The 18,245-nt window shown below is 38.3% G+C and overlaps 1 protein-coding gene and 1 pseudogene across 3 annotated transcripts; one reads left to right on the forward strand and one right to left on the reverse strand.

Annotated features, from left to right (window-relative positions):
* Positions 1-12: 12 nt before the first annotated feature.
* LOC148583353 (uncharacterized) lies at positions 13-1,379 on the reverse strand (annotated as a pseudogene).
* A 1,713-nt stretch (positions 1,380-3,092) lies between these two features.
* LOC132191874 (myb family transcription factor PHL13) lies at positions 3,093-17,616 on the forward strand. 3 transcript variants are annotated; one of them, XM_059606993.2, is made up of 7 exons: positions 3,093-3,601; positions 3,724-3,971; positions 10,000-10,076; positions 10,191-10,239; positions 10,342-10,399; positions 10,514-10,583; positions 17,091-17,616. In XM_059606993.2, the coding sequence occupies exons 2-7, from the start codon at positions 3,749-3,751 to the stop codon at positions 17,499-17,501; spliced, it is 888 nt and encodes a 295-aa protein (XP_059462976.1). In that variant the 5' UTR covers positions 3,093-3,601; positions 3,724-3,748; the 3' UTR covers positions 17,502-17,616. The 3 variants fall into 3 exon arrangements, with proteins under 3 accessions (XP_059462976.1, XP_059462975.1, XP_059462977.1); XM_059606992.2 differs by having other exon boundaries at positions 3,094-3,601; positions 3,714-3,971; XM_059606994.2 differs by lacking the exon at positions 3,093-3,601 and having other exon boundaries at positions 3,826-3,975.
* The last annotated feature ends 629 nt before the right edge of the window (positions 17,617-18,245 follow it).

Here is an 18,245-nt window from a genome sequence, read left to right on the forward strand (position 1 = left end):
CGAATGATCTTTGTCCACTGCTTTCCTTGTAAGCTGATTATAGGCACAACGCAATCATACCTAAGAAAAGCATAGCAGCAGCTTGGAACTGCAAAAAATCATTAAATATTCTCTTCTTTACTTCGAAAACTCTTTATGGTGGAGGATATTAGTTAGCAATTGGTTCCTTTGTGGCATCCCTTCCTCTTTCACACTTGCTGCAGGTTCCTGCCCAGAGTTGTGTTGTATTTGATGATTTGCAAGTAATTCCATGTCTATGTTTTGTGTCAATAATTCTGGACTTATATTATCACCGCAACTCCTTGGCCTTTTTAATTTATTTATTTTATTTTTTAAACTTATTTTTTATGTTTAAATCTTCTGCCCTGCATAGGAGTCCCAACTGCTGGATTACATGCAGATGCCGCTTGCTTGTAACTATTTTATTTTTTGGGATTAAATTCACTTTACCCCTTGAAATTTCAGGAGTTTTTCAATTTGAACTTCAATGTTTAAAAATTGGTAATGTACTTCCCTAATGTTTTAAAAAATTTCATTTCAGACCCTTTGTTACTAATTTTCGTCTAATTGGACGGAAATCATTCCACATGCGTCTCACATGGGATTTTGATGCCCTCTATTCCAATTTTGATGCCCTCATTAAAACCTATAAAATTATGTAATTACACTCAATTTCATATGTTTTAATGAGGGTAATTACGTAATTTCATAGGTTTTAATGAGGGCAAAATTGGAATAGAGGACATTAAAATCCCACATGAGACGCACGTGGGATGATTTCCGTCTAATTAGACGAAAATTAATAATGGAGGGTCTGAATTGAAATTTTTTGAAACATTAGGGGGGTACATTACCAATTTTTAAACATTGAAGTTCGAATTGAAAAACTCCTGAAACTTCAGGGGGTAAAGTGAATTTTCCCCTATTTTTTACCATTCTCTTCTTGTGCTGCTCATGTTCTTAAGCACTCCCAGAAATCCAATCTATAGCAAGCAATTTTGATGAATCTTCTGGGAGTTGAACAGCAAGATCTCGAGCATACTTGGTCATTGCAATCCAAATTATCAACATTTTTCTATCTGGATCTTTCTAGGTCTTCCTTTAGGCCTCTTTGATTGAGTTGTTATGTCCTTGTCCTCTTCTTTCTAGGTCTTCCTCTAGGCCCCTTCAATAAAGTTGAATTTTCTTTCATGTCCTGCTTTTGTTTTTTTGTTAAGTGAGGCACCCATCTTGTGATATGAAGAAGCAGGAGGATGAGCAGCAACAGCGATAAACTGGAAAGCAAGACATGAAACAAGGCAGTCACATAAAAATGATTTAGCATGAATAATCTAAATAAAATGGAGTAATTGTATTACAATTTACAGTATTCAATTGGAAGCAGCACTTATCATAGATAAAAAAATCATAGATAAAAAGACCAAGTACTAGGTTGTTGCATTTACTGCTTAGGGCTCTTCATTGAGTCTTTTTTCTGTTTATTACCGTTTTGTGTGGCCCGACTTGTTTATGATTCTTTTGGGATCATGAATGAAATCATTGTTTGTAATATCTTTTCTGTTTGGGCTTTGTTGTACAACCCCGTTATTGTTGTTCGATCCTTTATTTAAATAGCAAAAGAAAAAAGAAAAAGAAAAGAGAACAAGTACTGAGACAAAAGAAACTCTTCCAACTTGCTACAAGAAGCTACAACCCAAGGCTCATCTCATTAGAAAAGAATTATATCCAGCAAGTCAATAGAAAGCCATAAGATATTTTTAATTCTTCAACATCATACAACCAAACAGAACTATTGACATAAGCAGTGGGGTAGTTACTTTTTGTGCCTGCACATAACTTAACTTACAACAACCTAATTTTCTCCAATAGAAAAAAGGAAAAAGTTAATTGAAACATCAACCCCAGAGCTATAAAGTCCAATAAAAGTAGCATCACCAGATGGTCAAATGATCATAAGAAAGGCTCATGGTACATATACACATACTTTAGTTCTTCTTTTTTCCCCCTTTCCATCTATATTCCTTCCGTCTAGGGCTGAGCAAATTACCGATTAACCGACTTTCGACTGATTTCGACCGACACCGACCGTTACCGACTAAATGGCGGACAATAGGCGGCATGATTTTTTTTATTCCGAATTTTTCAGTTTGGTAGGCGGAAGAGGTTTTTTAACCGAACCGACTTTACCGACAAATTTGCCACTTTTCCACATACCGACTTAACCGACACCGACTTTACCGACTTCTGACCGACACCGACTATTCCGACCGCATTTGGTTCGAAATGCGAAATAAAATAAAATTTGACGGAATAAGTCGGTGAAATAACCGACTTTATCGGTTTGAAAGGCAAAAATAAAAATTTTCTACCGAAACCGACATTACCGACCGACGCTCAGCCCTACTTCTGTCTACTTTCTTTGCTATGGTTTCACAGGAAACAAAAAAGGAGAAATTTTGATGAGCATCTTATGGGGAATCAGTCTTATGAGCTCAGTTGCACTCGAAGCAGCCAAGCAAAGTAAACAACATTTTTTTCACTTTTCTCTAAAATAATAATCCAATTTTTTTTCTTTTTCTTTAAGTCACATAAATCTATTTATTACTATTTACACAATAAATAGAAATAAGAATATATTAATTTGATACAAAGTAAAAATGAGCTTTAAATTGATTACTAGAGAAAAGCGAAAGAAGTTATTTAATAATAATTTTTTTTAAAAAAATTGACTTGTTGAGAAAAATTAAAATAAGGATGGAAATGGGAAAATGCTACTTTTTTTATTTAATTTATTTATTTTGGTCCTTGTTTCAACTCCGTACTTATTAAAATTATTATTAAATTTATGAATTTTACATATTAATTAAAAAAAATAAAAAAGAATAAAAGAAGGAATGTGTACCACATTTTACCAAATGAGGCCAATATAAGTTATATAACTCATGCCAAACATTGGATATAAACGCATAGAACGTGGGACCCACTCCATTTACCTAACACGTCCCTATAAACGCCGCCGTCCTTTCCACGCTATCTCCAATACAACGCCTCCACTCTTTTTTTTTTTTCCTCTCTCTCTCTCTCTCTCTCTCTCCAGACCCAGATTCTCTCACAGCAAAAAAAAAAAAAAATAATAAAAAAAAATTCCAGAAATCTGCTTTGAGAGGCAAGGAATCCGAGCCCCCCGGCCCCAGGTGGTTGATTTCTTCCAATTTTGAAAATCCGACTTTCCGGTCTGTTTTGATTTTGTCTCCTTGCAGTTGCAGCAGAGACTCCTTTCCGTTTCGTACAAGTCCCATCCAATTTCCCGACCCTCCATTTTGACCCAACATTTCAACGCTCAAAACGCACCGTTTTCCCATTCCGCACCACCACCTCCCTCTCCGAGCCGATTCGATCCTTTTTTTTTTTTTTTCTTTCCCGAACACAAAGCTCTTCTCTCCCTCTCTCTGCGCGAGCGCGCGTGTTTATCCAATTCATTTATTATTATTATTATTATTATTTTAAAAAAAAAGAATTTATTTAATAATGACCAAGCAAAGCAAAATTGGGTCATGGTAATTATCGGAGTTTCCTCGTTTGCTCATAGTCTCGTTGTGAGGTAAATTATGGTCTTTTTTATTCTATTTCTGAGGTTGTATGTATAGAGTTGATCTGAAATTTAGTATTATTTATGGATCCGATATTTATGTGATGCTCTTGTGTTTGCAAAGGGTATTGCAGTTGCAAGGTGTAGTGAAGTTGGAACATGTATCACGCTAAGAAATTTTCGATGACGAACTTGGTGCCGCACAAAGGTGGTCAAGGTAGTGAGCCGCTGGCGATGACTGCTGGGGTTTTGGGGGGATCTTCTGCAGTCAAAAATTCGACGCTTGCTGCTTCTGGGGGAGCTGGGAAGCAACGTTTGCGCTGGACTTCCGACCTTCATGACCGTTTTGTGGATGCCATCACGCAACTTGGCGGACCAGATAGTGGGTATTCTCTTTTATAAAGTATTATTATACCACTACTTGTTCATATATATGGAGCAACTTTCCTAGTTTTTTAATTAGAAAAAATTATGATCGTGTGAAATGAGTGTAGATATTCTTTGTGCCTTTAAAGCTATCTAGTTTTTTTTTGAGCTTTTATTCTTGATGTGGTGAACCTTAAGAAAAAGAAATGATCCAGGCTTTGAAGACAGTTGGAGGATGGTGGTGGAATTAAAGTCCTTTTTCTTCAATATCCTTTACAATTGGATGGCTGCCTAGGAGTGTTTTCATATTTCTAGTTTCATGATTTTTTTTTTTTGCTTTTCTAGTTAGATATTTCTCTTGTATACTTTCTTGGTACTTGGGTGTGCCCTTTTGCATTTTAATGGAGTTCGTTTTACTTATAAAAGAAAAACTTGGATTAGATAGATCGTTGATGTCTTGAATCTTGATCTAGTGTGTTTTTCAGTTATGTTTTTTTATTGTATGTGGGCAGACTCTTCAGTGTCCCACTCCTGTTTTCAATATCTGTTTGTGCTATTCAAAGCATACCAGCTTTTGTATTGTAATCCCTAATTAGAGTTGGCAAATTTGGCACTAACTATTGTCTCAGCTTCTTCACAGTATAACTCAATTTGGTTAATTCAACTTAAATCAATAAAAGTTTATATGTTATCATAGCTAATGGCATACATATCTTGTACAATCGAGTGGATTTGGGGGCTGTGTGTGTCCAAATTGGTTTTGTATTTTGATTTTGGTGATTTTGATGCTTAGAAGTTGGAGTATTTTAAGAACTTCGGTCCCTATGTCCTTTTCTTTCCTGCTGCTCTGAGTAGGAAGTGTCTGATTTCTTTAGTGTTTCTTCACATTTCTAGTAGGTGGTTAATTGCACTTGGTCCCCCATTACCATATTTTAGGGCAAAATTATCATATGTGTGGCATTTCGGTGCACCAATTTAGGGAAATGCCTACAATCACTGACCAGTGAGGCTACTTGGAAAATACTTTTTGACACAGAAGCAGATTTATCATGTTCATCAACCTGATTCAGTTCTGCATCCTTGCAATATCCTTTGACAGCTTAAATGCATCATCTTAAGAATTGTATATCTGTTAAGGTTGTGTGTTTGGTCTGGATGATTCAGGCTACTTGTTGCTACCATAGTGCATGTTGACCTGGTTGAGATGTAACACTAGGTTTTGCAGCTGGTCATCATTGTGATTGGTTGACAGTTATAAATATTTGGATAATATTGTGTCTGCAGTTGAGGTTGCACTGTACAAAGACGGTAGATTTTCCATGCTGTTTGGTTTGTAGCATTTGTTCACTCTATGTTTCGTGCAGGCTTGTGATGCCTTCAATTTCAAATATAATGTGCAGACTGAATGCTAATAGAAAGCAAGGTGCTCATGTTCTCTTTGCTTGTTTCTTGTCAGCAACCCTTTTATAAATTTAAGGACATACTTATGCTGTCCAATGTACAATTTCATCTTAGTTCCACATGGTGAGCTTTGAAGATACTTTTCAGGTTCTTCAGCAGATGACATTCCAGATGATGCAGATGTGCTAAACAAATTTGAGTTTATTGAATTTTCTGCAGTGTATCCCATGCACTGGCCACCATTGAGTTGAACATGGTTCAATTCTGTTTCCGTTGAGACTCCTAGCCTCTCGCCTGATCCTTACTGATTTGATCTTGATAGATCCAGGGTCCCTTCAGTCCTTTCTCTGACCTGTTGAAAATGACAGCCGAATGAAGATGTCCTTTGAGTGCTAACAGAAAGCCTCTTAAGATGAGCATTAGTATGCACTATTAAAAACTTCTGAAGTATAGAAAGCACCAAAGCAGAATGTACAATGAAAAGCCATCCACCCTTCTTCCAAATAGCCAAATGAAACAGAAAAAATAAAGTTTGGAAAGGACAAATATTAAAACAAGTAAAATAAAATAAGAGGAGTGGTTTATTGAAAAGGGTTCCCGAATTCATGAATAGAGAAAATTGTAAGAAATGCTAGTTTCCTGTAAAATATCATGAATTTGTAGTTTAATGACTTTTGTATGTAAAAGGCTTTGGTCCCTCAGTTTTGGAAGTTTGTTGTCATCCTTAATGTCACGTGCCTGTATGATTCCAACTGTGAGAAAAAATCTGAGCTAAATACTTGGCTTTAACATCATGAGATTGGGATGGGAAGCAGTTTTTGGTGATAAAGTACTTGAGAAGTGTGATCATTTGCAGTCAGAATGATAATGAGTAATAGTACTTATACCAAATCATTTGAAAAGTGAGCACAAGATTTGTGGGTTTGTGCATTTGGTCTGTTGGTTGTCATGGATTGAAATCTAATCAACTAGAATTTTGAGATCTAATAGGATACTGATCTTTCTTGTTGTTTTTTACAGAGGCACCAAGTTTTTGCACGTAGATGTAAGAAATTCTAATTCCAAACTTGTTTTCCAACAATATATAGCTATGAGAAACTCTTTTGCAAATTTTATGAAACCTTTTCTGTAGTCATGGGTATGGTAGCTTCTCATAGAGATTGAGTGATGATAAAGCTAGGACTTATGGCTTATTTAGTTTTTCTTTTGCACTAAATCATGGTATTTTACACTTTTTATGTTTATGTTGATGATTGTGTGTGTGTGTTCATTTTGAACTATTTATATGTAAATTTTGTCGATTGATGCACTTGCCTTTCGAAAATCTATGAGTTTGTTGGTGATATATTACTAATGTAATGCCCCAAGGAAAGTGGTAGTGACAAGTGCACCATCACTCTAAAATGACTAGTCAATTTAAAGTTCTCCAAAATCACTTATAAAGTCTAGTATCACATTAACATAGTACGGAACTATACTTAGCACCTATGAGTATCTTTATAATCCACATACTCTATGTGGACTATTATTTATCTTTCCAACGTGGGACTAGGGTGTTAAAATCTCTCCCCTTTAAATTTCTCCCCTTTAAATCTCTAATGTCCGCTTCAAGGCCATATCATGCAGTGCTCGAGTACCACATGGCGTTACTAGGTTGTTTTGATACCATTTGTAACAACCCAAGGAAAGCGTTAACTACATTTGTGCTCTTACTCCAAAAAAACTAGTCAATTTGGAGTTCCTTAAAATTACTTATAAAGCCTGATCTCACATAATAAGGAACCAATGTAGGACGTAGAGTACAAAAAAAGAGAACAAGAAGAGAGGAAGAAGAAATTCTTTTATTTAGAGATGATTTCTCTCATACGGTTATATAGGGTTAAAGAAGAGAGAATACAAAGTTTAATATGGAAAGTATGGAAAGCAACTATTAGGAGATTACAATCAGACTAAAAGAGTAAATAAAATCAGGGAGAGAATAGCTTCAATCTTCAACACTCCCCTTCAAGCAGAGGCATAGATGTCTCACATGCCTTGCTTGCATAAGGCTGAATGAAGAACATTGCTAGACACTCCCTTTGTCATGATATCCACAAGTTGCTCTCTTATCTTCACATATGGTGTGCAAATGATACCTTCTTGGAGTTTTTCTTTAATAAAGTTTCAATCAATTTCAACATGCTTGGTTCGATTATGCTGGACTCGATTGTGAGCAATACTAATTGCCTCTTTATTATCACAATACAGTCTAATAGAATCCTTGGAATCAAACCCAAGCTTTTTCAAGAGTATCTTCAACCATAATATCTCACACACTTCATGAACCATGGGTCCGAATTCTGCTTTTGCACTAAATCTGACAACTGCTAATTGCTTTTTGCTACGTTATGCAACCAAATCACCTCCCACAAATGTATAATACCTTGATGTGGACCGTCGATCCCTAATCGAGCCACCCTAACCTGTATCTATATAGGCTTTTATTTTCAAATGATCATGTCGAGAAAACAATAGTTCCTTACCAAGTGAGGATTTTAGGTAGCAAAGGATTTGGTAAAAGAATGCATAAATTGACTCACCACACTAACATGTGCATTGCTTGGGCTAGTGTGAGATAGATAAATCAACCGGCTTGCTAATCGTTGATATCTATCTTTATCCACTAGAGGACTCTCACCATTTTCTCCCAGTTTAATATTCACCTGCACCGGATTATCAGTAGCTTTATATCTAAGCAATTTTGTTTCCTTGAGAAGATCAAAAATATATTTATATTGGGAGATAAAGATAACATTCTTTGTCTTTGCCAATGCCAAGAAAGTACTTCAAACTACCCAAGTCTATGATTTCAAACTCGTTTGCAAGAGAGTGTTTTAGATTTTGTATCTCCTCATCATCATTTCTCCTTACTACAATATCATCAACATACTACTTATCAAAAAAAATATCATCAACATACATAATTAAAGTTGTTATCGTTCCTTGAGTGGAATGCTTAATGAAAAGTGTATGATTAGCTTGACTCTGTTTGTAACCAAATCTTTACATAGCTTGGGAAAACCGCTCAAACTATGCTCTTGGAGATTGTTTTAGGCCGTACGAAGCCTACTTTAGTTTGCACACTTTTTGAGTTCAAGAGGAATTTTCATGTATGCTTCTTCTAGATCTCCATGGAGAAATGCATTTTTTATATCAAATTGATGGAGAAGCCAATCCAAATTTGCTGTTGTAGAAAGTAGAACTCTAACTGAGTTCATCTTTGCTACTGGAGTAAACATCTGTTCATAGTCAATCCCATAGGTTTGTATGAAACCTTTTGTAACAGGCATGCCCTTGTATCGTTCCATAGAACCATCAGCCTTATATTTGACAGTGAACACCCACTTGCATACAACAACCTTCTATTAGGCAATTTAACAAGATTCCAATTCTTGTTTTTGTGAAGCGCTTTCATCTCTTCTTGGATTGTTGTTCTCCACTTTGAATCATTGAGTGCCTCTTGTAGATTTCTAGGCATAGACATAGATGACAATTTCGACGCAAAGAAACGATATGATGATGAAAGATGTTGATAGGAAACAAAATTAGAGGAAAGCAAATATTAGGAGATTACAATCAAAATAAAAGAATAAATAAAATCATAATAAAATCAGGGGGAGAATAGTTTTTATCTTCAAAACTTAGTACCCATGAGTACCTTTATCCACTTTCTGTAGGCTATTCATCTTCCCAATGCGGGACTGGGCTGTTACGACTAAGAAATTTGTAGTATTTTATTGTATCAAGCAAGCATCTATGCAATTTATTCTTCACTGTAAATTATCCTTTGTTGCCTAAGCCTACCATGTACTTGGGGTTCTCTGTTAGCCAAGCAATTTATAAGGTGCTTAGTGATTACAATTCTTGCTTACAAAGAGATTCCAGCATGTTGGAGGAGTCTTGGATGCCTTTGGTAAACTTATCAAATATGTATCGAATTTCATTTGTCCAACAACAAAAGTTTCAAACAAGATAGTGGTGATGGAAATGAAACTATATCTACAATTGAATGGTCCAAACTGAAAATAATGTTATTAAAAAATTTGGCCTCCCCTGCATGCACTGGGTTGACAAGTCTCTTTCCATTGTTCTACAAAACTAGGGCTCAATCCCAGTTACCAATTAGCAGACAAATTTAGAAAACTAAAAAAAAAAAAAAACTTGTTTGCAGTTTTACTTATTCCTTATAAATTCTATTAACGTTAATTTCTGGTCTCTATTTTTTCTTGGTATTTTAATTTCTAGCCAAGAAAGGATAAATAAACTTTTTTGTTTTTTCGGATTTAATTATACTGATTAAATGTTTGATGAAATGCTACAAAAGCAAATGTAGTCACTTGGAATTCCTTGATTTTAATGCGAATAGAACAATGGAAAAAATTTTAGGATCATTTTCAGGATTACAGTCAAATACAATAAATATCAGTAGCTTTCCAAAAAGTGTTTTCAGCAAAAAAATGTATTACATCAAAACAAATGAACCTTTAATGTAATATAGATTTGTAGATAGCAGCCCTTGTCCTTGACGTATAATCTTAAGCAAATTTTGATGGATGAAGTATAAATTTCCGCTCATGCTTTTTGTTCTATTTATTTGGTTTCAGGGGCAACACCAAAAGGTGTTCTAAGAGTGATGGGCGTACCTGGACTCACCATTTATCATGTGAAAAGCCATCTACAGGTGCAGATATCTCGCTAGTCACATATTGTTTATGTACATAGACACAGATTTGGCTGTTGATTTATCTAAATATTTGAAATTAAGTGGAAATTGTCTTTGTTTTTCTTATCGTAGAAGTATCGCCTTGCAAAGTACCTTCCGGATTCTCCTGGTGATGGCAAAGGTGCCCCATTTCCCTTTTCTGTCTTTATTTCACCAACTGAAATTTGTTTCTACATTTTGGGCATTGAATCTAAATTCAGAGAATGACATTTTTGACCTTTAGGTTCTAAAGATGAGAAGAAAAGTTCTGGAGACAGCTTTTCTGGCACAGATTCTTCCCCGTGGGTATCTCTGTCTTCTCACAAACAATATACCTCTTTGCATGCACAGTACTTTGCCTCCTTATGTTCTCTTACTCTATTTCTAACAAGCTACAAAATCTTCCTGTGCTACAGTGGAATGCAAATTAATGAGGCACTGAGGATGCAAATGGAGGTTCAGAAGCGTCTTCATGAACAGCTTGAGGTCTGATCTCATGATCTCCTTTCGCTTTTATAATTGCTGAAAGAGGGTGACAATTAATTCTGCAAATTTTACACTAACTGGAAACGAGGGTTTTTAGGATATGCAAATGTATTCAAGGGAAAAAAGATATCCCTCTAATGAACAAAAAGTAAGAACAAGACACTGTAAAGGGAAAGGTGCTCTTATTAGGAATAGCATGCAGTCATGTCTCTCTCTCTCTCTCTCTCTCTATTGTAGAAGGGAGCGCATGAGGTGAGTGTAGGTGCATGAGGAGTGGTGGGGTGGTTCCCCCACCTGATTCTTGGCTGGTAGTTTTTGTACGGGATGAAGAATGAGGTACCTGGGCTTTTTATATGTGGAAACGAAGTCCTTTGAATTCCGGTCAGATGTTTGAAGGAGTGCGATTGGCGGAAAGAAGTAAAGGTGTTTCTCGGTAAGTGATTATGGCATGGCCGACAGTGTTCTGGTTACTGCTATCTTGGGATTACCTGACTCAAAGCGACAAGATACGGGAGAATTGGAGGACTTTTCAGTTCGGTAACATTGTTTATGTGATGTAGAGGAGAAGCAATAGCTATGGGAGATTCATAGAGTTATCCGAATATGGAGGGGGTGGTAGTAGAAGCTTTGTTATCATCCCGGAGGGTAACGAGGGAAAGGGATGGAAGGAGTGCCGTGTGCAAATTATGTGGCTGAAACAATATTATGAAAAAAACAAAGGGCAGGTGGGCCGTCTAGGGGGTACGCAATCGGGTAAGGTACCGGTAGAGTCACAAGAGGGGATGAAGGGAGTCCGTGAAAAGGGGTCTTACGCGGAGTGGTGGTGGGCAAAAGGCTGGAGGATGAGAGGAGGAATCCGGCCAAGGCTTCTATGGAAAGTCCCATACGTTTGGCTGGAAATCTCATCGCCAGAGGGCTTGCAGCCGGTAAGGGGATGTCAACACTATTTTTGGAAGGAGCGGAAGACATGCACCCGAAGATTGCGCCCGAGGATCACGTTGGCCAAAGTGGGGGGATTTTGGTGCAGAGCGTTATGGAAGGTTACGTTATGGCATTCATAAATATTATGATTTCATTTAAGAAGGAGATCGACATCTGTTTGGAGAAGGTTGATCTGGGTTGGGTGTCTAATGAGGCTAGTCTTACCGTGGGCCCAAAGAATAACAGGAGGTTGGACCCACTGGACAAACTAAGTGCAAATATGGGAATTGACAAGGGTGGGCCTATTTTTGTGCTACTCAACAAGCGATTTAAGTAGACTTATGTTCGTAGGCGTTTACCCCCAACTATGTTGGCGTGTGAAGCAAAATGGTTGTTTGCATCAACCGGTAAGCGAAGAGCTATTGGAGACTCGCCGGAGCAGTGAGCAGGCGCCGCACCCAAGCCTATCGGGACCAGATGAAGCTGATTAGGCCAATGGGCAAGAGAGGTTGAATAGCAATGAAGTTCTGCTGAATGTAGAGGTGGAGGCAGGCAGCTTGAAGGTGCTGGAGGCGTCAAATATGGGTGGGTTAAGCACAGATGGGGCTGCAGAGATGATTCAACATGCTATGGGGAGCAGTGAGCTCACGGGAAGCGATTCTATGGGGTGTGTGCATCCACCGGTAAGCAAAGGGTTATTGGAGACTCACCAGAGCACTGAGCAAGCACCAAACCCTAGCCCATCTAGTCCAAACGAAGCCGATCAGGCCAATGGGCAAGAGAGGACGCTTAGCACTAGAGTTCTACCATGTGTAGAGGCGGAGGTAGGCAGTACGAAGGTGTCGAAGGTGTTAGACATCGGTGGGTCAAGCACAAGCAGGGCCGAAAAGGATATTCGGCATGTTAAGGGGAGCGGTGAACTTATGGGGAGCGATTCTAGCTATGAGCTTTAACCCTACAAACAAGTAGAGATGGCAGAAGGGAGGAAGCGGTCTCAGTGTTGACAAGCAGGAGGGCGGGCAAGGAGGAGAAGCTAAAAGGGATAGTATTGGACATCCCAAGGTGTTGATGGCCTAGCTATGAAAGTGAGCCGATATGGTTCTATTAGCCAGAGGTGTATGCCAAAGAGGAGGATGAACGCCAGGGGGGTGAATCCAAAACTCTTGGGAAGGTGCTGGGTTATGATAAGGGGGGAGATTGTGTGGAAGACACTGTAGCACACATTCTTAATACTGTGAGGGGTACAAGTCTGTCTTCGGTAGACAGAAGTGAGCACTTTGCTGGTTTGGAGATGGCTATTTTGATGAAGAAGTGCTAGAGGTAGAGCCTTTGAAAGCTCAAAGGGTGGATGTGTTGGAGGGTCCAAAGTTGTTGACAGCAAATGCGTGTGAATGGGTGATTGGTGTTTTTAGGGTTGCAAGGAGCTTTTGGGGGCATTTTGCTAAAGTAGGATAGAAGGGTAGTGGAGAAGTTCGAGGTTTGTGTGGGACGCTTTATCATTGCGTGCTCCTTTCATAGTGTCTGTGACAATTTTGAATGGGCGTTTACAGGCGTATATGGTCCTAATGATGATCATGATAGGATTCTTCTGTGGGATGAATTGGTCGGAATTATGAGTTGGTAGGAGGTGCCTTGGTGTATCGGAGGAGATTTTAATGCTATTAGATTTCCGAGTGAGAGATCAGGAGATACTCGACATTCACCTTCTATGAGATATTTCTCCAGCTTCATTTTTGATCAGGGGCTTATGGACATTCCTTTGGTGGGTGGTCAATACACTTGGACCAATAGTCAATGTTGGTCTAGAATTGACAGATTTCTATTCTCTTCGGGTTGGGATGAGAAGTTTCCTGACGTGATTCAGAGGAGACCTTGTATTTTGTTTGATCACTTCCCCATTTTACTAGATTGTGGAGTGACAAATAGAGGTGGCGGATATTTCATGTTTGAGAATATGTGGTTGAAATATGAGGGGTTGGTGGATCAAGTGAAACTTTGGTGGCAATCATATCACTTTCATGGAAGCCCTAGTCATGTGTTGGCATGTAAATTGAAGTCTCAGAAAGGTGACCTGTGAAGATGGAATGATGAAGTTTTTGGGCATGTAGGGAAGTGGAAAAAGGTCTTATTGGATGGAATTCGGGAGTTGGATGGTATTGGGGAAGGACAAGGCCTGGATGAGGAGGAAATGAGGAGAAAAGACGAGTTTTTACGGAACTGGAAAGATTGTTGTTCTGTGAAGAAATAAGTTGGCGCCAAAAGTCTCATGCTCTATGGTTGAGGGAGGGGGATAGGAACACAATTTTTTCATAGGGTAGCGAACTCAAATAGAAGATTTAATGCTATTGAATCTTTAAATGTCAACGGTTCTCTTTCTTCTGACACTATAGATATCAAGGCGCATATTGTTCAGTTCTATACCCAATTGTTCACAGAGAGTTGTAGTTGGAGGCCTATACTAGATGGATGATCCATTCGATCTATTGGAGGTGATGATGGATTGTGGCTGGAAAGGGAATTTGAAGAGAATGAGGTGTTTTGAGGTAGTTAAAGGATATGAAGGGAGACAAGTCTCTAGGACCTAATGGCTTCTCTATGGGTTTTGTTAAGACATGTTGGGGAGTGATTAAAGAAGATATTATGGCAGTCTTCCAAGAATTTCATAGCAAGGAGAGTTTTTAGAAAAGTCTGAATGCAACTTTAATAGCTCTAATTCCTAAGAAAGCAGGGGCGGTGGATCTGAAGGATTTTCGTCCAATAAGTCTTGTGGGTGCTGTGTACAAATTAATCTCTAAGGTGTTAGCGAATAGATTGAAAACTATGTTAGAGAAGATTATCTCGAAGTCACAAAATGTATTTATTAAGGGGTGGCAGATTTTGGATTCGGTCCTGATAGAGAATGAATGCATTGATAGTTGACTCTGATTTGGGGTACCTGGTTTGTTATATTATATGGGCCGAATGAGGAACAACTTCGTAACTGGCATCGTCTTTTTCTATGCTTTGAAGCTGTTTTGGGATTAAAGATTAATTTGCCGAAGTTAGAAATTGTTCCAATTGGTGAGGTGGAGTATATAGATATGTTGGCAAGTATTTTTGGGTGTAGGGTGGCAGGGTTACCTATGAAGTATTTGGGTCTTCCTTTGGGGGCGCCTTACAAGGCTACCACTATTTGGATTGGTTGTCGAGACAATGGAAATGAGATTGGCGGGGTTGGAAGAGGATGTATTTATCAAAGGGAGAGAGGTTAATGTTGATTAAAAGCACTTTGTTTAATCTACCTACTTATTTTTTGTCGTTATTCCTCATTCCTTTGGGTGTGGGGAACAGATTAGAGAAGCTGCAAAGAGATTTCTTATGGGGTGGTATCAATGAGGAGTCTAAGTTCCATTTAGTACAATGGTCTCTACTTTGCTCTCCTATGCAAGATGGCGGCTTGGGAATTCGGAATATGCGTCTCTTTATCAAGTTTTATTGGAAAAATGGTTATGGTTTTATGCTACAGAGAGGGAAGCATATTGGAGGATGGTTGTAGAAATAAAATATGGGAGAGCATGAATGGCCGTTGGTGTACTAATGGTAGAGGGTCCTTATGGTGTTGGAGTGTGGAAACATAATAGGAGAGGGTGGGGAACTTTTCCGAGATCTATTAGATTTGAAGTAGGAGATGGTTCTCAGATTAGGTTTTGGCATGATACTTGTGGGGATTAGTCTTTGAAGGTAGTATTCCCTGAATTATTTCGTATTGCAATAAATAAGGAGGCTTGGGTTAGGGATAATATGAAGATTTCTAATGGTGCTATTCACTGGAGTGTACCTTTTTTACGAGCTGTTCAAGATTGGGAGGTAGAGGTGGTGATGGCTTTTATGAAAAATTGTATGAGTTCCGAGGACGGCTAGGGGGGGTGGATTGCATTTGTTGGACTCCTTCAAAGAGAGATTTTTGAGGTGTGGTCTTTTTTTCGTGTGCTTTCTTATTTAGGGATGGACACGTTGGGGGTCTCTTCTTTCCCGTGGAAGAGTATATGAAGAGTTAAAGTTCATTTGAGAGTGAGTTTCTTTATGTGGACGGCTACTCTCGGAAGGATTTTGACTATAGATAATTTGCGTAAGAGATGATTGATAGTGGTGGATTGGTGTAGTATGTGTAAGTGGAGCGGCGAGTCTATCAATAATCTCCTCCTTCATTGTGAAGTGGCCTGAGCCTTTAGCACAATGTTATTTACTCTCTTTGATGTCACTTGGGTCATGCAGGGAAGGGTAGTAGATTTGTTTGGGTGTTGGAAAGGTCAAAGAGGTAATCGTTTAGTAAAGGAGGTGTGGAGAATAGCCCCATTGTGTCTAATGTGGACTATTTGGAGAGAGAGAACTGCACGTTGTTTTGAAGATCAAGAAAAGACGATCGAGGAGCCCAAAAACATGTTTATCAAGATGCTTTTCCATTGGGCGGGAGCTTTAAATATTTCTCAATTCTCTACTATGTTTCAATTTGTGAATTTTTGTTATTCTTTTCGCCTTTAGTGGGGTTATTCTTTGTATATATCCTATGTACTATAGTTGCGTCTCTTTGCGCTTTTTAATGAATCACTTATTTATTAAAAAAAAAAAAGAATAGCAAATGGTTTATGGTTCAAAAAAAAAAAAGAACATGACACTGTAAAGAATATATACACTAAATGGAGTGGAAATCCTGATAGTCCAACTTCATCTAGGAGGATGTAAATGCTCTCTGAACATAACACTGTATGCGAAGAATTTGCTGCTTGTCCTCAACAAGTGAAGCGTAAGGATTGTCTATACAATCAAGAAGTCAAGGACCATCTATGCAACCCTCGACTTGCTGAAAGGTGGTCAAGACTTGTCTTTCTTTACCAACTTGTACCAAGTCTCATTTTAATAAGCAGAAATGGAAAAGAAAATTTAAGTAATTGGCTGTATAAATAATGTGTACTTTTAGGTCATGCTTTCAATTTTCTACATGTCATGATGATTGTCATTTTGTATGAGATCCATGTGAGATTCACTTACCTGAGTCGTGGAAACAGTTCTCAAAATCGACCTCAAACTCACTAAGAAGGTTCTCTACAAAAATCCTAATGTTAGACAATTCTCCCGGACCAAAGACACTGACCTAAGATCTAAAAATTAACGAAACAGGATTCTGGAAGGGGGTAGGATCTGCTGAGAGAGGATCTATCCTGGCAAGAGGAGGATCCTGCCAGGGGAGGATCGATCCTGGCTGGGCTTAGCAAATGGAAAAGTAATAGCTATTGGTTCGGGATGTGCTTTTTAGTTGTGTTTGCATGGATATTTACTTTTATGAAACAAAAATTTTGTCAACTGGCGAGGGTGAATGAAAATGACTCCTTGTCTAGCATTTAGTCAGATTTTTCATGTAGCTTATGTCTGTTTTTTGCATGTTTAGTTCAAGCATCGCAAGTAATACTGGAACTCTTTCCTGGATCCTTCTGGCTATAGTACCAAATGCAGCTTGTCATAAATGATGAAATAATGAGTGTGTTCTGGGGATGTTTTTTTGTTGGTTATTTGTACGTCAATGTATTTATTTGAATACGTGCATTTCAGGTTCAAAGACAATTACAAATGAGAATAGAAGCTCAGGGTAAATATTTGCAAAAGATAATCGAGGAGCAGCAGAAACTAGGTGGTGCACTGAAAGCTTCTGAGACCTTGCCATCATTGGATGAGGAAGATAAGCGAAAGCCATTTGAGTCAGAACCACCTGGTGATGCTTCTGCCGGCCCCTCATCTCCCCGGAAGAAACAAAAGGTGGATGATGTACTAACGGAAGGCTTCGCCGCCGCCTCGGTGCCAACAAAAAGTGACCAAAAGAATGATTTTGTTGGTCAGTGGGATCGGGACTTTTATGGAAGTGATGCTGGGTTTGGATTAGAGTTGGGAACTGAGATCAAGGAGGGAGATGATGTAGATCAGAGAGCAGCTCTGGAACTAGGTCCCATGTGTGGTTCAAAATAGTTAATGTGGTCTTTTGTAATGTTTGTAGCAGGAGTTATAAAACCATGCTTTGTGTAAATCTATACACGCAGTCCATTTGTAGATATAATTAAATACAAAATCTCTAGTTATTCTCTCCTTGTGTCAAGTGGCAGTCCATAGGAATCTCTTACAACATTTCTTTTCTATTGTTGACTTCAAATCCCGTTCGCCCAACTGTTGGATGCAGATGTGTTTCAGAAAGGATATGGCAGAAGCATATCCTCATTTGGCTGTTTCTTTTTCCTTGTGAGTAAGCATTTGGCTGTTTCTTGTTTGGACAGAAACAAAACAGGAGTAGAAAATCCCTTCAAACAAACATCACTGACAGGAAAATTCAGAAAAAGGTCACATGAGAGTCAGCTTAGATTGGGCATTGTTGGGGTTTGAAAACATCGGCGTTATACCTGATGGATCCTGGTTACATCTCCTGTGAAGAAGATGGACGGTCAAGATTCGGGACAAAACGACTTGGTGGGTAACCAAAATTTGATGCTAAACGCAAAGCAAACGCCATTTACAAGCCTTTTTTGTTATCTTTCTTAGGGAATCTTTCTTAGGGATGAAACGTGTAAGATTGAGAATGGAGATGGTATTAATGATACTGTAAATCATTCCGCTAAGCCCAAGTCGAGGGAACATTTGTGTTGCCATTCAAATGTTTATAATGAATGTATGTATTATATTCATTAATTAAATGATTTGAGCATTTGACATATAAAATGT

Source organism: Corylus avellana, chromosome 10 (genome assembly GCF_965113065.1).
Source record: "Corylus avellana chromosome 10, dhCorAvel1.hap1.2, whole genome shotgun sequence".
Classification (NCBI taxonomy): domain Eukaryota; kingdom Viridiplantae; phylum Streptophyta; class Magnoliopsida; order Fagales; family Betulaceae; genus Corylus; species Corylus avellana.

Bases quoted from the DNA above. Each gene is read 5' to 3' on its own strand.
- LOC132191874 (XM_059606993.2), top strand. From the start codon at position 3,749: ATGTATCACGCTAAGAAATTTTCGATGACGAACTTGGTGCCGCACAAA. The intron at 3,972-9,999 runs GTGGGTATTCTC...ATTTGGTTTCAG, and splicing joins GCAACTTGGCGGACCAGATA to GGGCAACACCAAAAGGTGTT. The intron at 10,077-10,190 runs GTGCAGATATCT...TTCTTATCGTAG, and splicing joins ATGTGAAAAGCCATCTACAG to AAGTATCGCCTTGCAAAGTA.